Consider the following 26,928-nt stretch of genomic DNA (forward strand, 5'->3'; position numbering starts at 1 on the left):
TTCTTTGGAGAGATGGTCAAGGTAAGAGGCATCTGTTTTGTTTTACTACATAAGAATAAAATGTTAGAAAATTTCAAAAGCTTTTGTTTTCTGACAGCCTTAATTGCAACTTTTGAGACTAATTTGGAGAAGAACCCTAAAAAAATAAAAATAAAAAGTGACTGGAGTATTAGTACGTAAATCAAATGCGATTAGAAATCTCAGTGAAAAGAAAGGGGACTTCTACTTCCATACAGTTACAGTAGAAATAGTTCACAACAGGTCACAAATACCCCCCAAAAAAAACAAACCCCAAACCACCCCAAACCCTTTCCCAGTCAAGTCTAAACCAGAAAAAAAACCACTGAAGAATCCAAAACTGACAGCTTGCAAGGATGCAACAGCCAGTGCACACAGACGTATTTTGATGTTTCAGGCAAACTTCTAAAAAAAGAGGAGGCCTTATCTAGTTACAAGCTCCTCAGGACAACAGGTTGGTTTTCAATGTATCTGCAAAGGAACCTGGTCATTTGGCCAGGAGCTTTCATAAGACGACCTTACAAAAGGACAAATGTTACAAACACTGAAAAGGAAAAAAAGCCATTAACAAAATTTTTATATGGTTTTCAGTAACATGTGACTAGGACAGCTGATTAGGTATTAGTGCCCCCTTAAAACAGTAAGTCATTAGTAAAAGTCCCTGTTACAGAAATAATACATAACAAAATCTTACATTATGGTGTTCAAAGTAAACATTAAGACAACTGCAAGTCAAGACCCATCAAGCAAACAAGAATCTTATCCTACTAAACAGAAACATGTGAAGTTTAAATTGAACTTGGATCTGTTGTAGTCCAAGTAAGGACAACGAGATACACTGGCAGACAAAAGCAAGGGAATTAAGCACAATGGGGCATGTTAATACTTATATGTACAAGTCTCCTACCCTACAGTTTTGAGAACCTTACAAAACCAACCAACAGAACACCCTCATTTAAAAACAAACAAAACAGGAAAAAAATACTAGACAACTGCCAGCACTAAATTTCAAAACATATTTAATGTAGTTAGGCTTGTCTTCACAGTTAGATTGAGTTATTTTAAGTAAAGAAACAACTCACTACTATATTATTAGTTCACCTAAGCAAGACCTGAGCTTCAAACCACACCATCATACCAAACAGCTGGAAGTCTTTTTCACCCATGCTGCAGTTTTGAACACAAAATAAACTGAATCAAAAGCCAACTCAAGCTAACAACACAGTAAAAACAAACCTTAAGACCAGTTCTGGGTATTTACTCATTTCTTGAAAAAAAGGACTCAAAATATGTAATACAAAACCACTGAATTCCAAGAGGTCTGTAAAAGTACTTTAGTTTGGGTGAGCTTCTCTGCTATAAAAATGCAAACTGAATTACATCAAAAAAACACAGTCCAGTTAATTCTTTTAGACAATATGGAAACACTATGCCGTAGTTGTATTACTGCAGGTATTTTAAGTATGTGTTAAAATATATCTGTGAAAGATATTTTTTTGTACGATCACCCAGATTTAACATCTAGAGAAAATGATGTGAAAAAATGATGGTGTCTAATGCTAACATTCCGATATTTTGAGATGGTTAACATTACAAAATTAACAGTCCAAATGTTATGGAAGAACACATCTCTATGATCATGACTATCTACATATACATTGTATTACAACATTTAACATCATAGGGGATGCAGAGTACAATGAATGCTCAGAGCATCACTGCACTTCATAAATTAAGTAATTTAAGTTATTCATAGTGAAATAAAGGGTATAAACCTGTTTCTGCCCAAAAAAAAAAAATGTAAAAAATATTTGTGGAAATACAAGTACTGTGGAAAAACAAGTATTTCTTGTTTGTATTAAGTAGCCTGAATGTCTATTTTCTTCTCTACAAAGGGAAACTCCTTTGTGATGAAAACAAACATGCTAAAAAAATATAGACTACAGATCAGTTCTGTATAATCACAACTTTCATTACCTTAATTTAAACCAACCTATCTTACTCCATGGCTTCCAAACTGGATGCTTGATTTCACAGAAATAAATCCAAGAAATACTGCCGATAAACAAAGCCTCTAAATAGTTACACATCCATTTTTTTTATAATATAAATACAAAGGTTTAAAACTGGTTTAATTTATGATACTATCAGAACTTGCAAGTTTTGCCTTTGAAGTTAACACAACTAGTCAAAACTCAAGATGAATTTCACAAAAATCCTCAGATACCACTCACTGGGGTGTGTGCATTTCCCCTGCTTTTTCCACAAACAGAAGCAGAAACTTCTTGCTCCCTCCTTTTCCTCTCCAATTCCCCTTTTCTGCTCTGCTTTGAGAGACTGTTTCATTGTATGTTTTGCCACACAGTTGAGTTTACTTTTCAACATTTAAACACTATTGCCTAGTTCCTAAAACATTTACTAGGATTTTAAAAATATGCTTAGAACTATACAGTCCTGCAATTCTTAAATGCATATGAAGCCTCAACCATCATGAAACACAGTCAAAATGAACACAGCATACTGAGAAAAGTTAAATATCTTTACAAATCTAAGTCCTTTACTTTTGCAACTCTGATACACTGGTCTCTACACCTGTGTCAACATAACTTCATGTTCATTAACAAGCCATCTACAGTATTACTGCAAAATAAGGCTTTTGATTACACAGCAGTTAATTCATAAACCTAATTTGAACCATTAATATGTCAATCAGACTAATTTTGAAACTACAACTGAAATTTTACAAACTGAAAATGCAAATTTGGTCTGCGTCTTATGCAAAAGAATATTCTTAAAGAAAAGACGAACCATGCTGCAAGGCCTGCAAAAGTCTTCGACTATGACTGAAGTTGCCTGCTATTGGACAGGGCAACTCTGCAGCCTCTTTATTGCCAACACCAATTGCCATACAAATGCTATGCAAATGACTCTTCAACCTCCCATAAAATTTCAGCTATTATCGTGAAAGTACCAAGGAAAACTTTTCAAACAATAATAATAATAAAATTTAAGACAAAATGCAGAACATAGCCCACTGTGATCTTTTGAACTGTTGAAAACTTTGTTAATTAAAATTTATGTTTTAGCTCTTCCTCTGAATAAAGAAAAAATTAAAAATTAGATTTTTTAAAATTATTTTTTGTTTTAAAAATATGACTTTGCACCCATTTTTCCATGATAAACTAAGCACATTAAATTTTCAATTTCTGGAGCTTTTAAGAAAACATCTAAAAAAACAATTCACATTGTTGCAGCAATACGAAAATACAGTATGCTTTCTGACAATTATGTGAACAAGCTAATTAGATGCTGTGTACATATAGAACTACAATATCGAACTAAACAGGTTTCTGGACCATCAACTTTAACGATAGGGAAAAAAATGAGCAAGAAATAAATCCATCCAAAAAAAAAAAGGAGGAAAACAAAGTAATCAGATGGTAAACAAAAACAACTAGATGTGGAGATTAACTTAATGTGAAGAACTATTAATTGGGTTTACATTAAAATGGAACAGGAAAAAACCCTTTAATAATGAAAATAAATTTTGTAGACCACAATGATTAGGAAAGAGCTTTCTATTCATAACCTACTCTGCTGGAATGTGACCTGCCATCACATCTTTTGGACAAAAAGGAGAAAAGTCTGCGTTATCAGGCAGTATGACAAGAACCTGTATGAAAAAGGTGCGTCTTTGCTGCAGGTTTCACAAAGAGGTATCTGAACTGAAGTAAACTGGAGGCTGTTGCTTGCTCCACAAACATCATGTCAAGTCAGAATGGAAACATTACACTGCATATTTCCAAGCAGTGTGGATTTTTTAACAACAAGGTCAAGTAACCCTTTCAGAAAAAATACCACAGATCATTTTCAGTAGTTGTGCCACAATGCTCTTCAATTACAACCTACATAGAAGAAAGCAAACGCTTAGCTTCTCAGAGTTTGAGGCAGTATATTAAAATGCTGCTGAATCTTGCTGTTACCAATCTCTGTCTCTAATGACACAAACCTTTGCTCCTAAACAAACAGCCTGATCCACTACTGAATCTCATTCCGAAAGGCAATTCTCAGCCTAGTATGTTAAAGTTAAAATGAAGTTATTCAGACTAGGTTTAATGCAGAGGGATGAAAAACTAAGTCTTTTGACTCTTCAGCTACTCTGTTTCAACAAAAAGCTCTTGACGCCAACACTCCCAACTCCTCTGTTGTGTCTCAGTCACCCCGTTCTACTGGCTGGAGTCCTTTAAGTACCTGTTCCTAGTACTTGCTCGCTCCCTTCTCACCCACGGTGTGCCAAGTTATTCAAGCATGTTAGTGTTACAGATAAGTGAGTGGGGAAAAAAGAAACAAAAAGTGGAAATGCATTTTTCGTGCAGTAACTTCCTTCACACTCCTCCTTCTGACAACATATCGGTACTCCCTATACGAAGAGTAGCTTCAAAATACTGCTATATATAACTTGCTTTTATTCTGCTGAATGTATGGACAGATGACTTATTTCAACAAAGATTTTTTTTTTAATTACATGGAAATTACCCACTTACTGTTGACTGGATAATTCCCAAATTATCAGTGTGACCCCTTGAGTGTTCCAATAGCTTTTACTACCAATGTAATTTTTTTATGCTATTAAAACCAAAACCAACGCATTCGAAGTCCTTCAAATTCAACACTACAATATTACCCAATAATTCTGTTGTGAGCTTGAGCTGTAACTTTGCTCTGCTAGCAACAGTCATGCATGTGTGCTCTCACAGCGTGCTCTCTGTGGGAGGAAAACTGCATTACAAAATTTTCAGAAATCCAATGCTTTATTGCCCCATAAACCTCACCTCTGCTATACTGATTAAACAACTACCACCTAGAACAGCTAACTGAACTGGTTGATTTACTGCTAATGATTAAGAATCATAACACATTCATCCGTGCTGAAGTACCTTAAGTGTATAGTCCACCAACTAAGTCCTGTGAGCCATTACAGTCACATATAGCTTTTTTTACACAGTTCAGTTCTGATCTACTAAGGACATGAAGCCACAACAAAATACATAAACATTTAAAAGCAATGCGTTTTGTAAACACACTTGGCCAAATGAAACTACGGGAACAACAGTAACTGGATTCTCAAATACGCTCAAATTCTCTAAAATACAAGAAATTCCGTATTTTTCTCACTTTGATTACTCCAATCTTAAAACTGAATTTTTGTATTTTATCTCTGCTGCCAAACTAAATCTAAGAGCAATGCTCAGCAAACAAGTAAAGTATAACGTACTGGAAGAAACCTCTAACAGTCTTGCTAGTGTAATTTTTTCTAACCACTGTATGAATTGAGTAATATACTTAGAACTGCAAAACTCAGCCAAAGAAGATGCAGTGATACCAGGGGCAATGTTAATAACTGACTGCTAAAGACTAGCAACTGTTACAAGAAAGAAAACCACAGGGGTGAGAAAAGGATGAGGAAGAAGCTCAGCTGTCGCTGACCAACCACTTTGATCTGTCAGCATCAGGGTCACAACCCACACTGCAGTGCACTAGCCAGCTTGCTGAGTTCTCTCCGAAAAATTTCAGAGTATTGCTGCACTAGAAACAAAAGTGCTGCCTGATGGGACTTGGAGGAAAGGTGTGAGAAGAAGTATCCTACAGACACACACACTGTTAAGATACAGACAATACAACATTTGATTCAGTAACTAAATTAGAAAATGTGATGTTCCCTACAGATAAAGCAGCCAAAAAGTAGGAAAAGCAACCCCACACTTTACCTGCATAAAGCACTCACAGTGAGCACAAACAGAAGCAGCAGATTCTGACTGGAACATTCAAACCAAAGGGTAGAGGTCAAATAGTTCCCCAGGAACTCTCCACTACTGCCAGCCATTGAGGGCAGAGGACTACCGCTAACAGCTGAGCTATAGTTCAGCCAGGGATTTTATTCAATCTCCTTGTGGGACTACAACATACCCCTGCAGCAAAAGAGATTGAGCTGAAAAAGCGTTGTTGTCGGTTTTTGTGGTTTTTTGTTGTTTTGTTTTTCACAACTATTACCGCATTAAAAAACACACACTAAGAACAGAACTATTAAAACAGTGGTACATATATGCTGGCACAAGGCTGCCAGCAACACATTGACAAGTAGTAAGAACTCATTCAGGCAAGGACTACTGCACATACTAATCAGTCATTTGGACCAAGCTATTTTTGTAAGCAAAAAATACAGCTTTACCTCTTTTTAGAAAGAGAGAGGGATGGCACAGCTAGCGAAAAGAAAATGATCAAAGGCTGTCTGCTTTACTAGTGTAAAAATAAACCCCTCAAACTATTTTCCAATTTCCCAAAGATACTTTCAGAAGATTGTTTGAACCGAGTGTCTCAGGCCATTTTTTTGTTTAATTTTGTATAACAGCTACAAACAAATAATTTTAAATACTGCATACTTATAGTACTACAGGTTCACAGTCACTTCTGGGAAAATTAGTACAAGAAGCAAACTATCCAAAAACATCCCCATGTACAGCACTGCTCCCTCCCTTCTTTTAAATTTAAATACATAACATGCTACAGAAATTACACTGGTCAAATTTCTTATTAAAAAAGAAAAAAAAAAGTCCAACATTCACAAAAAAAGAAAAAAGGCAAGACTATTGAATATACTCTTTGAATTATCTCATATCATAATATAAGCGGCACTGAATTTTTCTGTTTCTGTAAGAAGAGAGGTATTCAAGGAACATGTGAAAACTCACATTTTCTGAAATAAGTATTTCAAGCCTAACATTCATCTATTCTAGTTCTTCAATTACTAACTTTCTGTAATCCACCCTGTCTGAAGCTCAGGAAGTATTATATTTGCTCACAGTGAAGTGCCATGAAACACTTACATCAACAAGGCAAGAGTATTACAGAGAATCTATCCATTTAACCCATATAAACTTAAGAAAGCTACATAGGAATACAGAAATTAAGTGATTATTTAACATGGAACCATCCATGGTAACATGGATTCTAAAGTTAGATTTATAGTGTCAAGACCACCCTGTGCGATCATTTTCACTATTCATACCCAATTGTATGTTCTCAAATGAATGTCATATGCAAGAAACACTAGAATTCCCTGTCAACATTTGTAGCAGTTGTCACAATGGGAAATTCCTGCTATTATAGTAAGATTCAGATGCTCAATTTAAGTGGAAGCAACTAATAAAGGTAGGCAGTAAAGCAGGGAAAGAATATATCCTGTTTGAAGTCTGATCACACACCAAACAGGAATCAAGTACATGCTAGAATTGGCTAATAATAAGGGTTTTCTTTAAGTATATTTTAAATATAGTAATGAAAATAGAGAGGATATGCTAAAGGAGAGAACACTTGACATGGATGTTTTGCACTGATGTGTTTAAAAGTGCATCAAGCTGCAATCAAAACATGGAGGCTGAACTGAAGCAGGTAATTAAGCTATTCAGTACAAGACCCATGCACAAACTAGTATACCTTACTTCTTGCTTTACTGTGTTGAATAGAAAAAGGCTTGCCAAAAATCTTCTGTTCCTCTGTAGGTTATAGTCAACATTCACGTACTAGGTCATGTAAAAATTGAATAAAGTCTCAAGAAAAACATACAAAATTTCTTTACACGCACAACTTTCTTACACTGCAGTATTTGCCAATGTATGGTATTGTTTGGATATTTTGGATGGCCAAGTGCACCTACCTCTGTGCAAAAACTGGAATTCTTTAGTAAAGAAAACTGGAAGGCAGGAAAGTAAACGCAGAGTACAAGACCAACGTCAGACTCGAGGCTTTTTGGTCTTTTTAGCACTGCACTATTCTTCTGTAACTAGACGGACTTGCAAATATCAACAGCGCAACAAGCCATCTTTCAAAAAAGAATTCTGTATGATACTAATTAAGCAATATTTTAAATTAAAACCAGACTTGTTTATCAAAAATTACTTTTTCCCCCTTCCAAAGCCCCCAGAATAGAATTTGCTTACACAATGTTACTCTCTAAGGGCTGGACTATACCAAAGTATCACACTATCACTAATAACACACATCTCCATTCTCTCAATCTTCTTGAGCTCTTCTTTCCTAATAATGAAGTAAATCCAATTAAAATAGAGACTTTTGAAAGATCACAAACAACACACAGTAAAGTCCTGATCTTTGCTTGATGACTCTAGATGTTTTTGGCACGTATTATGCAGAAATACAAACTTTCAGCAGCTTTAGAACTGACGATCCAGTATATCACAGAACACAGATCAGAACAGAAGAGCAGCTGTTACAGAAAAGTAGAAAACTGTGTTGCTTTCTGTAAGAATTGCACTTGTGTTTATTGAAAAGTTTGACACTGGCATTGCAAACAGTAACAGCACTTCATAAAATATAATGGTCCAAAATTACTTTCAAATGGTGTAACTACATTTATGTTCAGAACTCAAATAATGGCAAAGATCCAAAATATGAGGGAGGACAAAAATTAAAATATGTCCTACTACAATATGTCTTTCAAATTATCACTTGAAATTATAATTTACAGAATAAGCCAGTCAACAGCAAATATTGCAGTGTCAATTTGCAGTTGTGTAAGATAGAGCAAACATGGTTTAAGGGAACACATCAAAATAGTAGTGGGGTTCTAGGCACACAATCAACAGGAAAAATAACTTTACATTCTAGAACTAACATACTTTGAACAAGCAACACAAATGCAATGCATCATCTTAAATACTAGAAGGAATTTCATTAGACATACCTTTTCTCTCTGTTTTCTGTGCAGGGATGGAAGATGTGGATGTAGGCAGTTTTGATAAAGTAGATGCTCCATTAGCATCAAAGGATTTCTTTGGCTGGTGATCAGATTGTAGAGAAAAAGGACTAGGAGGAACAGTGCTTGGGGTAGCAGTTGGATGAACCACTGGTTTGATGGGATGCTGTACTGGAGTAGAACTACTGTGAGTCTCTGCTCTTGGCAGTCTGTAGTCTCTGTCATTGTGCCTGCTTGTTTGAGATAAAATATTCTGTGGGAGCATACTACTGGCGTCACTGGAATGCTTCTCTTCCACTTTTTTCAGGATTCCCCAAGTAACGATGCAATAAGAGAAAAAGATTAAATTAGAAACTTGTCTAAGATTGCAGTTACTTTGATTAATAGAGCCGCACATCAACTAGATCAACCTCTTATTAAAAAAAGCCTCAAGTAGATCAGCATCAAAAAAGGCAAAATTTAATTTTACTCACTGACAAAATGTATTTTCTCTGACCCTTCCTTGATTTAGAGTTCCGGTTAAGCACCGTTTTGATGAAAGGCTGCTTTATAACGAGTTTACAGTCAAGTTAACTTTTGAAGTCTCCTAAAAAATCTAAATCAAAATCTATTATTTCCATCTTATAGTTAATGTGAAGAAATAATATGTGCCATTTTTCTTTTGTTTGTTGAAAATCCTGAACATCAAGTATAATTTAATAGTTTCAAATTCTAGCCTTCAAAGAATTCTACTTCATGTCACTTGAGTACTACTACAAAGAATTTACTTTCAGTTGAATTAATTCAAGACTATCTATTCAGTGAGTGACTAATCTGCATCTGTCACACAATCACAGACTTTCAAATATGCTACACAGGGAACATACCAAGCAAACATAGAGTAATTATTTTTATTGATTTTTATTGATTCCTGTCACAAAACAAAGTTACTGCAATATGCATTTCTGCTATCTGTTTGTAGCATACAGTATGCTTTAGCATATGCAGCATGTTTCAGCATACACAGAAAAACAGCCCTTTATACACCTCTACCTTGTCAAGTCCCAAGTGGGAGCGGGGCGGGGGGGGGGGGGGGGGGGGGAGATTAATAGTTTGGCTTCTACTTTTAAACCACCCTGAGAACTATGCTACTAATTTACCCAAAATACATCAGCATACAGAAAGAATCTCACAGTACAACCATTTCCCAGAAAAATTGACAAAGATTAAAGCTAGGTATCAGGAAAAGAAATTCCAAGTAACAGAAATTAATAGTCCAGGAAAGGCTTTGGTAAGAGTATTGGCATGGTAAAAATATGCTTTCAATGAAGTACACAAGGCTCTGAAAACTCCGATATCATAATCCATTAAATTAGCTTATTATTTTCAGATGTGAAATCAAGGTTTTAGAAGACACCTCTGCATCTCTACTTTTAAGCTCAGAATATGACATTGACAGGTCTCAATGATCACGACAGTCCAACTATACCATAAACTGTGCAAGTTGTTTCAGTAACTACCAATAAAGATAATTAAATTAGGCAGTAAAAAGCTGCAAAAAGGAAGAGTACCATGAAAAGCATTAAGCAAGTGTTGTACTAGTAAAGGCTCAAAGTTATTTTAAGAAACAACATTTGGGAGAGCTGTCTGTGCTATCTGCTTCGGCCTTTTTATGCAAAAAGGTGAGAAAAACTGCTAAAGAAAGAGATTTTTTTTTTTTTTTTTAAAGTTTGGAAAAGAAAACAGTAATGCAAACAAGGCAAGAATATATTACTGTAAGAAGACCACATACTTCCACTGGCAAACCCACTGGCAGCTGTAGCCTGCATCACCTCTCTTCTGTAATCCCTATCTTTTGGAAAACTGTTAACTGACATTTTGCTTGCTTCTTTTTGTCTCTGCTCTCTGAAGAAAAGAAAACACAAGTTAAGTAAGAGCTTACATCATCTAATAATATAACACTTTCTATGGGTGAGGTTACATGAGATGAATTAGACTACCCTAAGAGCTTGCTGCTACAGATAGGGTAGGCAAACTCCAACCATTGCTTCCTTACACCAGTGTGTAAGGAAGCCCCCAGTATACCAGTTCAGGTCACTAACATTGCACAAAAAACCAACCCAAACCACAAAACCAATAAAAAACCAAACCAAAAACAGCCCCCCCCCCCCCCCCCCAAATAAACAACCAAAAAACACACCCCACAAAACCAAAACAAACAAAAAAACCCCAAACCGACCACACCTCCCCCTCCCACTCTGGATCATCACGGGATAAAATAGGTTCCAGAGGTCATGATAAGGGTAGGAACACAGTAGACTTGGATGACAATCTTTTATAGCAGTAAACTATTCGATAAGCTCAACTGCTTTTAAATGAGCTTTAAGATTATTTCTTCCTATTACAATGAAAACAAACACACACATATACCTTTCCAGCCACTCTTTTGGTTTTTCCCATTGTGAAACTTCTGTTCGGCAGTTATAGTAGTATTTTTTGCCTGAAGAGCTGATGTGTTCAGACCAATCATCTGCAGAATCGTAAGCCTTTAAAACACAAACAGTGTTGGACAAAGGACTACTTGAGAGCTGTAATACACAAATTTAAAAGCTTCCACCATTTTTAAAACTACATGGCATCCTCATATGCACCCATATCATGGCTTTCCATTTATACCATCTCTAAATGCCTGTTTCACTTTGATAATTTAAAGATGCAACCACTACGCTTGTGTTGCATTCTGCAATAGTTTCCTCTGTTTTATTCCATCAACGCTGAAACAAAATCTAATGGTACGTTTAGTGGGATACAGTAATATCAATATTGATAACATTAGTTTTCCGCACCTTAAAACTTCCTCAAAAATCATTATCTTTTCAAAATTTTTCTATACTGCACAAATTTATCTATCTATTCTGTTTTCAGTGCAATTTTTAACAAACATCACCCTAACTACTAAAACTTGGATCATAAAAGTGACTAAAATTCACAATGTGTAATGCATCTTAAATAAGTAAAATCATACTGTCTTCTCTAGATTTACCATGGGGAATGGTAAAATTTTTTTACTTTTTCCCCAAGTTCATGGAAAATGTTTCTCTCGATATCTACCTCATTTCGATAATCTAGTATTTTAAAATTCAAAACAGGTACCTCAAAGCTCTAATGATTATCAATTAGAATAGTTTTACAACATATAGCAACTGCAGCCTGGGTTTACAGAGTGTTTATAAAATAAAGACTGATGCTGGAAAACTCAATGAAGCACGTAATGTACATGCCGCCTGTTTGAGGCAAAATGATGAAAATATAGTGTGTATGAATGGGGTGACACAGGGATGAATACCAATCACAAATACTCACTGCATCAGAAGTTTTGCTTGGATTATTGCTGGGATTAGAAGAATGTGAGTTTGAACTATGAAGAGCACTGTGGTTATGTGAATTTTCTTGTGGAGAGTAACTGGTCCCTAAAGGAAAAAAGAAAGACTGGTCACTATGTGTGTTTTCAAAGAAATCAATCATCTGCATTCTAAGGAGGTGGAAAGGGAAAGGAGAGGGGAGGGGAGAAGGCAAGTTGTCCACATCTTGGACCACAGCATAGTTCAGATGCAGAATTACTTCAGGAGACCATACACATGCTTCTTTTTCACACAGCGTAAAGCTCACTTTGCCCTCTAGTTACAATAATGTGGTATGTCCCTTCACTAGTCTTACTCAAACTTCATTCCTCTAAAAACAAACAAGCAGCCTTTATATTTTTTGATAGTTGGAGGAGTCCTAACATGTCAATTCGGAAATTAAGAGACATTTTCCCCTCAACATTAAGTCAGAAAGTTTAAATGGGTTTATCAACAGCCTACACAGATAGATACACAAAATCAGGTTTCAAGTTCACTGGAGCAATGCTGTTTTCTTAACACTTTTGAGACTACTTGTACCTGGTTCTAGGTAACTATTTCTGTTTATGCATATAGATTAAATTAGTTTCCCTGTACCTCAGTCTCTACAGTACAGGTATCGACATCTAGATACCAAAAGCAGCATTTCCCAAACCGCTACCTGCTTCCGGCCTCCCTAACAACTGCTTCTTAAGGTAACCCAGTTTTCTTCCTCGCCATGAAAATACTTCAACACAAAAGAACAGCTGGGAAATGAGAAGGCAGATAATTCTCAACACCTTTTAATCTACATTTGTGCCTAAGCTCAAGTCACTAATTACACCTGTACAGTTCTAATTACAATTAAACAAAGCCATCTATTAAACCCTTTGCAATCTTGTTTTAAACGCCCTGTTTTTAAGGCCTTCCATTCCTCAAAAATTTCTAAGCAAGTAAAAACTCTTCCATTCTTCTTTATATTATTTCCTCTTCCTAAGTTTTAAATGTTCATGTAAATCACATCAAACTAAGAAAAATAATTTTCTTACACAGTTCAGGGAAAAACCTAGATATTCCAGATACAACACTCTCTTTGCCTTTATTTTTCCTCTGCCTACTGAGAAGTTTCTAAATACCCAGGGATACTACATTAGGTACCATTAGCTTCACATACTCAACAGCAATCTAAATACGAAGTCAAAGTCAAAGAGCTCTGCACATGACAAAGGCTGTATCTTATGGGCAACTACAACAAAGAACAGTCCGCTCATAGTGAACCGATAGGTGGGAGTGAATGGAGCCATTAAAACAAATTTTTTTTTTTTTTTTAAGTCTTCTGACAGTCACACACTCAGAAGATGACTAAATGATATATCATGATGCAGAATGGGAGAGATTAAAATGCAAATTCTATCTTTTGAGCCTTCTGACTACACAAGCATTGACAAAAATCACTATTTCAAATTTCGTCCTCCCCACCTTTAACCCTGCAGGTTAGAAAAACAGTCCATCACAAAAGCAAAGAGGTACACCATGACTAACCTGTTAGGTACCCTACAAAAGTTAAAGGCTGATTTGCACACACATGAGTTACTGCAATGTGAACCATCAGTAACTCTGAACCTTTTCCTACACTATTTTGGCTAAACCCCGTATGTCATTGTCTTTAAAGATCTAGGGGTTAAAAAAAAAAAGGGGGGGGGGGCGGGGAAAAGCCTTGTCCTCAATACAGCCTTCCAAAAGCAAGACAATTAGTCCTATACCAAAAGTACCTTGCACGCTCAGAGCCAGGTGGAATGACTTACCATGGGGGTAACTTAAGCTTGTCAAAGCAACACTCACATCACATGCTTGTGATGCATGCGAATAACAACAAAAAAATTGAGCTTCTACTGAATTATACGACTTTACATGTTATGTACATTAGAAAATTCCAAAATTTACATTTTAATATACAGTTATAAAAACAGACACATTTAGTTCCCCTAAATGTATGCAAAAAGCATATTGTAATTACAAAACTGTACTCCTCAATCAGTCACACCAACAGTCTTTATTTTTTTTTTAGACACTGATTATGGAGTGAGATAGCTATTTAATATTTTCACATTAATCATTCTGTTAAGTCTTTATTTATTTACTATTCCCTTCCCAAACTCTACTGAGATTAAACAATCAAATTTCTTCATGTATTTCTGCAGGTTGCTTAATGCAGACATATTAGTTCATTCCTACTATGAGGTAAAATCATCTCCCTTTTTAAAGAAAAAAACAAGATGAAAATTTATGCTATGGCTGGTTTGAACAGTTTGATGTTAGTCACTTCAGAAAACACCAATGAAGTTAATTTACTGTAACCCCGTACCATGGATGCAGTAGCACTACACTTTGTTCAGCGTACTCAAGATATAGTTGGTGATTTTTAAATACTGTAGTGGTCTAAACGCACTGCCACAGTGAATCTAATCTAACATGCATTTTTCTAAACATGAATACAAGCCAACAACATACATATTAAATCCATAAAATCCTTTAAAGCCAATTCCATCCAGCCCATAAACAAACCCCCCAAACTCACTGAGCAGACTTTCAGCCCCCATGTGGTCTGGCAGCTCAGCAGCATCCCCTCACCATTTCACATTGCTCCCTGCCGCCCTGGTTCCCAGCCCCAGCACTGAGTCACAGAACACCTCAGAAAGAGTATCAGAGTGGCTGCAGCAGTCACACCACCTACAGCCAGCCCCAAAAGTAGAAACGCCTACTATGCGGCAGTTTCTTCGTAAGGAGCTCCTGGGCCTCTGCGCTGAGCTGCAGTCCTCCTAGCAGAACTCTCAGGCTGCACACCCATGGACTTGCCCTGAATCAGGAGTCCTGCCCCACCTGAGCTGGCCTCAGCTGCATAAAAACCGGCCATGGCTGCTCCAGCAATACCGATTGCCTTGGGTTGCCAGGACAAGCTACATGGGCTTTTACAAAGGCCAACCACAAATACATACCTGATGGTGTCTAGGACAATTACACAGTGTAATTACAGGTGCAGGTTCACTCCATACCTCCATTTTATTTTATGCATAATACCACTTTACGTTTGGATCAGTACCCAAACTTCAAGGGAATGAGCATATGAAAGGTCTGCCACACTGATGTTTGCTGTTCGGAAGCTTCCAAGACAGAAGCAGACAATGTTCTGGAGAAGAGTTTTAGGCACTTCATACAAGTTAAGGGCCTAAAAATCATATGTAAACACCAAAACCATATCACCAAATTTACCACATAGGAAAACCTTGCTGCCTCAGTATAAAAAGGTATGTACCTGCATAGTAGTCACCTAAGAATTCTGGCAACCCAGCCAAACAAGCACTGCCAGCTCAGGTTGCCAGGGAAAGTTGCTCAAGATCTTTAAAAGGCCACCAAGTTAAAATAGTATGCAGAGAGCAATTCACAAGGTCTACCTCTGAAAAGAAGGGGTGTTCCCGTTTACTTGTATGCTAGCTTTCACCACTAGCAATGCCTAACCCTGAACCATTTTAAGGTGGCTGTGACTTGCAATCAGCTCTGTGTCTCCCAGCTGCATGCCTGGCAAAGCAGATAATGAGAACAGGATCACTAAGATTAGTCCATACCCCAGATAAGGCCTGACAAGGTAGACAGCACTTTACTGTGCTGCAAGACGTTCCCTTATAGCACTCCTTGCCCTTTCCTCTTACAGTTAGACCTTCCTTACTAGTCCCACTTTCTTCAAGAAAGAGGGATAAAAAGACTTGTCTTTAAAATGCTTATTAGCATACCTTAAGATTCAGCAATTGCAAATACACGTTTGATGCACCATAGGGAAATTCATATTGTGTTATAAATCCTCCAATTCAGTTACAGAACTCCCTGTGGAAACGTTTACTGCACCATGACTGTGACTTTCCTCAGCTTAATCATTATTTTGGAAGCAGTTAAATCTGTAAAGAGCTATTCCTAACTGGAAGATGGCCAAGAAGGGCATCAGCACTACAGTTACATAAAACTGTAGTGGTGCAGCCATATGAGCAAGCCTTCACTAGCGCTATCTCTAGTGATGAACAGGTCATACAGTAGGTCAGAATCAAGGTTAAATTATCATAACCATCTTCAAGCCTTTCAAATGAAAAAATCACATCTTCCTCATTAATGCATGAAAATCAGCAGAAAGCACAAAAAGCATGGTTCTGGGAACCAATTCAAAAACCAGGCTGAGACTTAATGCCTACTACAGAATTGAGGTTCTGCCACGCCAAGACTCACTTTAACAACATTTTCATAACTAGTTTCCAGTTCCAAACTGCTGAATCCCAGACAGTTTGACCTGCAATGAGGCTTTAACACTACGCTGGACTTGGAAAACAGACATAACATAGGGTGAAATAAAAATATTCCATTTTGCAACATAGTCAACTTTCTCTAGTAATTATCACATTTAATTAATGTCTCCATTAACACCACTTCAAGTCTGTGAAATGAAGTTGAAATTCTGAGTTAGCTAAGGATCAGACTGCTCTAATGAAGCAACTGATTTCTCTCCATTCTCCCCTGCCATCTTTCAAGAACAAGCTTAAACTCTTTCCTTTCCAAAACCTATACACCTATACTAGCATCTACAGCATCCATTTATAACCAGATAAAATAATTTTTCTTGCTGCTTGATTAGAAGAGTCAAATACATCACCGTGCCATTCCGTACCGTCCTGTGGCATCCAAGTGTCTTATCCTAATTAAAACTCTTTTTAGCTCATAACATTATACAGTATCATAAATATAAAATCTCCAACTGAAATGCACAAGTCAGAACACTGAGACACATTAGTTATCTTCAAAAGATAACCTACGATCCAGATCAGCAAGCAGTAAAAACAAAAATGCTATTTTTCATCCTCTTCAAACAAATGTACACTGAGAAATTAGACAGTAAACAAGTTCACATGCCTCCACTCACACCCAAGATTTTAGCCAGGCACAAATAGTAGTTGCAGTAGTACAGTATAGTGTTGCACTATATTTATATAGTCCAACATAGATAGAGCATTTATGTTTCCTTTTCAGTCAGACAAATAACTTGTTAATATCCTAACTATCCCTCTGTCCATAATAAAAAGTGTCAGTGCAGATAATACAAAGGAAAGTTTACAAATGCTCATCAGCTGGGCAAGAAGCATGAAAAATGCTCCCTAGCTGTAAGGAGTACAAGAGCTGTAACTGGAACTAAAAGGCAGTCCTCCCCTTCACTCCCTGCAGAGGGAACAGGGATTCACAAAGGGCTCTAGGAGAGTCTTCTTTTCTGTGCCCAGAAACCAGGCATGGAAGGAAACACTGAGCAGCAGAAAAATCAAGGAAGTTCATTCCACTTGTTTCAACTCCATACATACTGTTCTATGACTCCATGTTCCACCTCTTAGCTAATATGCACTCAAATTCATTAAACTAGAGACAATATTAGAACTTGAATGTCCTCAACAGAACAAATACTGCCCAACTGACAGACACTAATTATCTGTTAACAGAGAAAACTTAACAGCAAGATAGTTTATTGCAATGATATTTTATGGGGATAACTAATTAAGACTTGTTTAAACAGTGAAAATGATTGAAATTTATCTAGGATAAGCCTAAATTAAATGTCTAAAGTGTATTTCAACTAACATCTTTGTTACTTCAGTGCAAATCTTTATGCAGAACACTTTCTAAAGTTCTGCATATGGGGGGGGGAAAAGTAACACAATAGAAACACAATACCCAACATCTCAGCAGTAACTGAACAGCCTATCATGGCCATTTTTATTTGCCACATGTAAAAGTAATAAGACAAAACACAATTTTTCTTCGCTGCATTTTTATGTGGCCTGCTGTATTGAAATAAAATATGGCTGCCTTCCACAGGCAACTAAAAGCATAAAAACTTGCAATTTTTCTAGCAGAGCAATACACCAACTGTGGAGAATACACCAACTGTGCAATAACATTTTCCAGAAATTCGTAACATACTAAGTTGAATGCACAGTTGCTCTGCCAAAAGAAAGAAAATCTAGCCTGATCACTGTACTGCCCAACTGCCCAATTACATACTCATTATGCCCCCCAAAATCAATGTTTTATACCAGTCAACAAGTAGCTCTATGACCAAAAGAGCTTACAAAGCCTTATTTCGTCCCCTGCCCTCCTCTCCTACTGTATCTCCTATCCAGAACAGCAAAGTCTGTGCTGTTTTGTAATGTTTTATTCACAGGATAATCGTCTCAATGTAAAGAAGTTTTCACTTTTTTCTCCCAAGTTACCATACATACAAAATTTCATGGAAGTTATTCCAAAATGTTAGTATAAACAGACCAAGAGTTCTACATACATGGAGTGGGACAAATGACCAGTAAGGGATGAAAATGGTACTGTAAGCATACAGTTTTCTTCATAATAGTTTTTATTCTAAAATGATAGTAAGAAAATGACACCTCAAGAAGGAAAAGTCAGGAGAAGTAAATCAATGGACGTCAAGGACTCGTATTGTTTTACTAATTAAATACTCAAAGAATGCCAAGATATTACTGATTATTAAAATGAAAAAGACTAGCTTCAAATTTTATCTTACACATTGCATAACATAACAGTAGTTTGCTATTTTGCTGTCTTCTGCTTACATTTTTTTATTTTTTATTAGATCTGCCCAATTTATTTCAGAAACTAAAGTTTTAGGGCAAACAGTAAAACTGCTCTAGAAAGAAAACCAGTTATCTGGCCATCAAAAAGAAAAGCAAAAGGCAGTAATCAAATGGCTCAAATTAAATTCAAACTTCTGAGTTCTCACGTAACAATTCGGTGATTTACTACTCCAGCAGCTAACAGACAGACTGTTTTCCTAGGGTTGTACTTCAGTCTAAATGGATGTAACAGCTTGGGTTGTCCTCACTGGTAGAACAGATATAAACTTAGTTTTGTCTAACCATCCCCTTCTAGTCTGCTCCTTTCCTTGTTACAGCTACAGCAAAATTATTTAATTAATTTTGGGGTTGTTTTCTTCCTCCCCTCAGCCCACCTCCCGGTAGCAGTGACAAATCACTATTCAACTTATACATAACTTGTTTCAGTGAATCTGATCATTTTCTAAGTCCACTGAATCCATTAAGTTTCTGGAAGATCCAATACTCAGATGCCCCAAGTCATAGCCTTCAAAAAAGCCAAAGGGATGACACATGCATTTCCACCGCAGTCTAGACAAATCCCTACCAACTTTCTTCTTCAAAAAAACTAGTATAATAGCAGTTTTCTTGATATCTCAATCATTAAAACAAAAATAAGCAAAAGACTGGACAAATAATTTTACCATCACTGTAAGTGTTTGTAAGTGCATTAAGCAGTATAATTTGAAAGAATTTGCCTGTAAGTTCCAACCAGCTTCTAAACCTTTCTGATAAGGACACCTTAGAAAGACCCAAAGGTTACTAAAGTAGATACTTTTAAACAAATTGAAATCTACAAGTTGATTTTATGTGAAAATCAGAACTCTAAGTGGACAACAAATTCTTCAGATTTACATTTGCTATTTCCTCCCTTTGGGTTCAGGTCACCTAATAAAAAAATAAAAGTGCTAGCAACATCCTCAACACTGCTTAACATGTCTAAGGCACCTACTTTATTTGAGAACCATCAACTTGAAAGAGCAGCTTAAGCAATTTTACCCATGGAAAACATGAAAAAGTACTCTGAACTTCAGCAACACAGTCATATTCCTAACTCTCTAGCTCATGACCCCAAAAGATCTCAATGTATTAAACAAAAAACGAACTCCCTGCTACACCATCACTGATGGCAGTCAATTTTAAAAAGTCTTTTTAATCTTGCCACACATATTAACATTATCACATTTGTATTAAGTGTAGTAGGACATTCCTCTAAAAAGAAACTAGAGGTAGCTGAGAATAAAGCCAAACTATGCTTTCATACTTGACTGTAGCTCAGAAAACATTCACATCCCTAACACAGTGTAAGAGAGTGCACAAGAGAAGTTCTTCTGTCCTCAAATGAGAGCTTCATACAGAAAGGGGCTTTTTAATTATTATGACACGCAAAATGGGAAGCGTTAAACTGACAGCCAGAATCCTTACCAGGAACTAATAATGATGTTATCTTAACTCCAGCATGGATCAGCACAGCATATGGGCAATAGACTGAATTTCCCCCTTCCAAGCCCTACCCAGAAACACACCATGAAACTCAAATGATCAGCCCTCGCATGAACATACTGTAATACAGTACTAAGAGATGCAAGTTCAGTAATGGAAGTCCAACAGCACTGCAACAATGCACCACCCTAACTCAGGCAACACTACTTCCACAATTGTGATTAACTCAGAGTAAGCAGAAGACTGACTGCCACCAGTTCGTGCCTCAGATTGGTCCAATCCCATCGTCCTCAAACGATAAAAACTCCACTACATAAATACAGCGAGAAAGGTGTGAACAGGATTTCAGGTTATGTCAAATAAAGTATACCAAGGTTTTTAATCTGGGTCATAAGTAGAAACTAACTTTATGGCTAAGCACCTGATAATAAGCAGTTACCACAAAGATGGAGAAACTGTTCACTTAGTAGAAAAGAGTGTGCATAAAAGTATATTCATGCATGTCACAAAAAACCAAAATTATTCCACTTCTGTCAGATCCCCTGAATATTTCTGCAATCACTAATACACATTAAATGTCAGTAGATAATTCCAATTTCGCAAAGTTTTTGTCTCAAAACCCAAGAAAGAAAAACTAGAGAACTCAAGGCATTTCTAAAAAAATATATTAGTCATCTGGGGTATTTTTAAATTATTACCAGTAGGCACATGCTCAAATGCTTTCTGAAAATTAGGCTTAAAGGTTACTAAAACTAGATAAACAAATGCCTTAACATTGTGTAGGGGGGGGCGGGGTGTGTCACAATTTTTACTTTTCATTCAAGGAGCTTCCCAAAGAACATAGAACAAATGCATTGGAAGAAACACCAATGTTTAACAACATACACCTCAGTGACATAAGATGGAAATTGCTTAAGTGCAGACACCTAAAAACTGGGTTTTCCAATGCTTTAAGATTGCAAACAGCACAGTAATACTATGAAAGAGTGATACACCATACACTGGTCATCACTGACAGAAGTTTGAATAAAGTTAGAGGTCATGCAAAACAATTCCTGCTTACAAAGAAGAAGAAAAAAAAAGCAGTGGCAAGAATACAGCTCTAAGACTACTCCTCCATTTTCTATGTATCAACAGCACCAAATTAGTACTCCCACTCAGAAGCTCCAACCAATTAAGCAAGGTACGACAACTTAAATCTCCCTGACAAAATCCTCTGAGCAAAAATAAGATTAAAGGCCATGTTGTTTAGCAACTCTCAATTTTCTTTTAACGTTTTGGGGATAGTTTCTTGAGAACAAAGAACTTTAAGCAGACGATTCTGTGAACGCAATATTACTTATAAATTAACTTGCAGGAAAGTTTCCATTACTCGGTTTAAAATAAGGAAGATGAAGTTGCAGCTTCTTCTGAACATAGATAGTGCTATGCAGTGACAAATGCTTGCAACCTTAATCCCATCTTAAAAGTTCCTTTCATTTCAATTGAGCATGCACCATTCAGAATCAGCAACTCTACAAACACATGGTGTTGTAGAAAGATTAAAAAAGGAGTGTCTTTTACAAAACACTACTGCAATCCTGCAAAAACATTAGTCACAGACACAACTATCACACTTAATCCTTAATAAAAATGCTGTAGCAGAATCAATACCTAACCACATTAAAAAAAGGCAAGAACAAAAAAAGACGCTGTATATCTCCTTTCTTAAATGTGTCTTAAAAATATTAACTGTAAGTTGCATTATCTCGAATTCATATCTCAAGATACATCAAATTTTACTACTCTCCAAAGGCATGCAGAATTTTGCCTCATTGAGTTCTATTTAATTTTTGTTTTGTAGGTTAACACAAGAAAGCCTTATTCATCCTCCAGTTACTTAATAACCATATCTGACAAGAACCAAACTCCACTTCAATACAAGGTCACTGCTTAAGTGATATTAATATATTTGCCAGTTGAAGAGAACTTTACTTCTCTTCTAATACTACAGCAATGTCTGTGAAATTTTTAGTAACTCATCATAAATAAGCAAGCTAACTTGAAAATATTTAGTGTTAGAAACAGCAGTTGCTCAATAAACTTTTACGTGATAACTTGTGAAATGATTAGGCTTAGACAAAGTACTCTCAGTTCAGGACATGCTATACCACATATGTATTTATTGCAGTATAAATATGCAACAAGTATAAAGATTTTAATTTTATGCTTATTTATTCTTCAACTGGGAATTGGTTTTGAAAACAAGAGATGCTAATAACATTCTGAAAAAACAAGTCAAATCAATTTCTGCCACACAGAAGTTCTTCATTAAAAAAAGGAATGCTGGCCCAGGGCTTGGGGTGGGAGGGATGCAGCATGCAAGGATCCACCTAAGAATTAATATATATAGTGCTGTGGGTTTAATACGATGGATTCACAGCTTTACAGAATCACACAATCATTACAGTTGGAAAAGACCTACAAGATCATCAAGTCCAACCATTAGTTTCAGACTGGATGTTTAGCATGGCTTAATAAAGGTATGGTGCAATAGGGTTTTCAAATATCTAAAGCACAGTAGCTGACAAGACAATTCCTCCCTCTTCCCATTAAATAATTCTTAAACATATACTTAAAATTCAACTGTTCTTTCCTGGAGTTTCCTTACTAGCAGAAAATGTGTGTCTCCACAAAAGCTAAAGTTATGTCTACAAACTGAAAATCTGTTTTAAGACTGTCTGGTTGCCTAAGTGTTTCATTTTATTTCCCTAGTTAAGCAAACACTTTCAAAAGGACTATACAGAGACTGCAATCATTAGTATAGGCCATGTTTTGACAGTGAAAGAGGTGAAATTTACACTACTGGAATTGGAAGAGGATCATATTATTTCTTTTATTAAGTCAAGTAGAAATAGTATTCTTTCAAAAGAAATGAGCTGTTTTAAAAATTAAGTCTGTGTTAACCTGTCAGGTGCAGATGTCTGAATGAGCACACTACTCAAACTACTTAACTAGAAGAGATCTGAACTCCCGCTGATGTTATTCAAGGGGGATACCCGACACGAACACACCATCATCCAGAAAAACATAATTACGTGAAATAAATACAGTAGAAAAAAAATCGGTAAAGTGCATTGCCTAATTTGTACAGAAGAGTTTATGTACAAATGTGCATTAGTTATAATTATATGCCTTAACAAAAAAGTATTCTTTGGGTTTTTTTACACATTTGGGAGTGAATAGGTATGTTTGAAAGATAACAGATGAGATGAGCAGGGCAGATCATAATCTCCTTTCTCTGCTTTTGCTACTGATAAGACATGAATAATTTGTAACTCTGCTACTCTAACAAACTCAGTAACAAATCTACCTAGGAAAGCACTGAAGATCATTGCTTTGGAAGACATAAAACAGCATGATATTTAAGAAATCCAGGAAAACAAGGGAAAGGAACTCATCTGTTTAACTGGGATGGAGTATAAGTACTGCTGCTTCAAAATATTTTCAGAAAGCCCAACATGCCTAAATATATCAGTTTTCTATGATATTATGGTGAAATATAGACAGTTTCTCTTTCAAAAAAAAAGCTTTAAAAAAAAAATAATTTAATCTTACTAAGGATACTGAAATTCTTACAGGAACAGATGTAACAGGTTTGAAAAAGGGGCAGGAGGGATTTTTTTAGAAGTTTAACTATGCTGAGATCTCTTCCATAAGCAAGCGCCAATGCTGGCAATTTAACACAATAACTTAGCTTGAATCTAGTAAAGTCTAATATTAACATGTTCATTACTATGGATATTTTTTCAAATTATGTCTTCTTTTAATAAAAAGGCTGATCTTCAGATTCTTGGAATAAGCAGATTAAAGAACACCACTGTCAAAACCAAAATCACTGAAATCTCAAATCTTTAGGGGCAGTTAGAGAATAAATTTGAAGCTCTCACTTCACTAAAACAGGCCAGAAATTACTCCAGATTTTACTAAAAAAAATTATATATTAACAAACATTTCTAAGTATTAGCTGATTGCATTTTTTTTCTGCAGAAATTAAAGACCACGTTCACAGTTTATCTTTTCACAAGCTTTTCTCTGGTAGGCAGGTTCTCAGACAAAACAACTGTACGGAGTAATGACAGTGACAGTTTTGAAGTACACTCTTCAAGGGAAAACAGCAAGCAGTAGTAAATTCAAGATGTATGGTATTTGGGATTAAAAAACACATCCAAAGATGACACAGCTAAATAAATTTTCTTCCTCTTAATTTATCGAAGTGATCCAACATCATTCCCCTTTCAGGAACCACTAGGTGGGAACTTCTATTCTATTAGCTGAGCTCTATACACATGCAAAAGGAGTCAGGCCTCCCCACATAAACATGGCAGCATTCGGGGTTTTAATCACCTGCCCCTGAGGAGGCATAGATGAGCCATTTTCGATTACACTTTCAGTAGCTATGTTAACTGTCTAAAAGTAAGAAAATGGTAACAAGGAATTTCATGTTATCGAATGGACCCACACAAAAAAAACCCCAAAAACCCAAACAAAAAACAACAACCCACACTGATTTTATAGTAGGAATTTCCTGAGCCACAAAAATCATATGCCTTCAACCACTGCCTCCTAAAACCAGAGAAGATATGAACTGATCAAACACATGCAGCTAACATTTTCTAACCAAATACATAAACATATGAAATGACACAATGCTTTCATAGCGTACAGCTTTTTCTGCATTTTTAAAAAACAAGTATCACAAATACTAAAAAAATAGGAAAATGTAATTTTACCAATTTCTTTAGAATTCCTTTATATTTTCTCCCCAGTAAGACCCTGTACTAGTTCAACCATGATCAGGCTTTATTATTATTATTATTTTTCAAAATGTTAGTAAAATTACTCCAAAAAGGATCTGTGACTGATTTCCATTCAATATTGGCTTATTTAAGATTTAAATAAAACTGGTTTAATCTTTATATAAGCAGAAGTAACCTAGTTTATCCTGCTTCTCATCTCACCCTGTAGCCATCGTAGTCTCTAAACCCAGATCTGTTTCTCACATTCACAGCCAAAGTTAAAGCTAAGGACAGGAATAAGAAAAATGGGTAGCAAGGAACCAGATGTCACTGTCAAGCCCTCGTCCTATGTCCAATTAGCCTCTCGCCTTCCTTTATGGTCACAATGAATTACAAGAAAAATATCTAGATAGGTCAGTAGACTTCATATGGAAGCAAGAAAAAAAAAAACACTGACTACAGTTTCATTTGGTTAATTCATTGTGTATCTTGACTTTATTATCTTAAATATTTGAAAGCTGTCCTGGCAAAGACTGTTGACTGTTTAAAGGAAAGCTTTATTTAATACATGTTACGAGTTCTTTCTGCCTATAACATGCCTCTTCAAGAAGTTCTGCAAGACACAGTAATAATTTCTGTTGAGTGAAAACTTCTGTATCAGAATTCAGAAGAAAATAGATTCTAAATCTGTTTTAATTCTCAGTACATTTAAACTAAAACCTTAACTGTAGTAAATAAGAAGAAAAGATGTGGAAACAGAAACTACAGAATTTGATAAACCTAAACCAGCTTTTAAATGTAATCCCATACTTTTGGGGGAGAAAAAAAAAAAAGAGGATTTTAGTTTCATTATTCTCTAAATTCACTTCACATTATCCTGCATAAACATGATCTACACACAACACGTTTAAGGAGTACAGCATTTCTCTATCCCAAGGAGAAATCTTTATCTAAAGAAGCTATCAATTACTCTCCAACTTTCATATTCACAAATTTAACTTTGAAATCAAATGTATGCTGGGAGATGGTGAGGGGGGAAGAGAAAGGCCTTATAGATCACTCTAAAAAGCATGTGAGATAAGCACGTCAACCTTTCTGTAACAAGTTCTTCTGGCAAAGAAAACAAGAACTTAAGACTGTACCAGTGCAGCAGGCAAATACTGAATTCTACTGCCAATACATCCATCATAGCTCCACCTGACCCCACAACGGCACTCAAAACAACATAATCTCAATGACCGAAAATCCTACAAAGCAATATGAAACACATTCATAGGTTCATAATCCTCACATGCTGTGAGACAAGATCAACCATTGGGGGGGGGGGAAGTTATCACAGAAATGCTACTTACAAAGTTAATTAACAACTTTTAATCCCTTTCAATTTGAAGTCCACTAATCTACAACATTTAAACTAGAAATATTCACATTACTGTTTTATCTATCAGCAGACCTCTAATCAACTAGTTGAACTTTCTGCATGAAACAAACCTTAGAAATTGTCTTTAAGTCATCCAGTTTCAAAACTTCCACCCCTGCAAAATTCATCACAATACGTCACTCCAATTGTCACTAACAACACTGAAAATTGTGCCAAATTTCTGTTTTCTGAATATTTATGTTAAGCTAACTGGATCTTTCACCTTTGTTTGCTACATTCAAGAACTCGTAAGTATGCCATTTTTTTCCCCTGTAATTATTAATCAAACAAACCCTTAATGTTTCCTTTGTAACTATACCAAGAGCTCTTCAAGTCTCTCCTAATGCATGAGTTTCAATTGCAGTCATTTTCTTGGCTCTTCTCTGAAAATCTGCAGTTTTGCATACTTTCTGAACGGTGAGAATCAAAACAGAGACCATATTCC

The 26,928-nt window shown here is 36.1% G+C and overlaps 1 protein-coding gene across 3 annotated transcripts in view; it reads right to left on the reverse strand.

Moving 5' to 3' along the window:
- WAC (WW domain containing adaptor with coiled-coil) overlaps positions 1 to 26,928 on the reverse strand; it is a 62,371-nt gene that overhangs the window by 24,792 nt on the left and 10,651 nt on the right. For 2 of the 3 annotated variants that reach the window (XM_059818455.1, XM_059818454.1), the window contains exons 4-7: positions 12,134 to 12,240; positions 11,201 to 11,316; positions 10,563 to 10,675; positions 8,780 to 9,088 (exon numbers count right to left, since the gene is read on the reverse strand). In XM_059818455.1, the coding sequence (XP_059674438.1) occupies positions 8,780 to 9,088; positions 10,563 to 10,675; positions 11,201 to 11,316; positions 12,134 to 12,240 (645 nt within the window). The remainder of the gene's footprint in view (positions 1 to 8,779; positions 9,089 to 10,562; positions 10,676 to 11,200; positions 11,317 to 12,133; positions 12,241 to 26,928) is intronic. The other variant, XM_059818456.1, reaches the window with a different exon arrangement.

The sequence above is a fragment of the Gavia stellata genome, chromosome 6 (assembly GCF_030936135.1).
Source record: "Gavia stellata isolate bGavSte3 chromosome 6, bGavSte3.hap2, whole genome shotgun sequence".
NCBI classification, from domain to species: domain Eukaryota; kingdom Metazoa; phylum Chordata; class Aves; order Gaviiformes; family Gaviidae; genus Gavia; species Gavia stellata.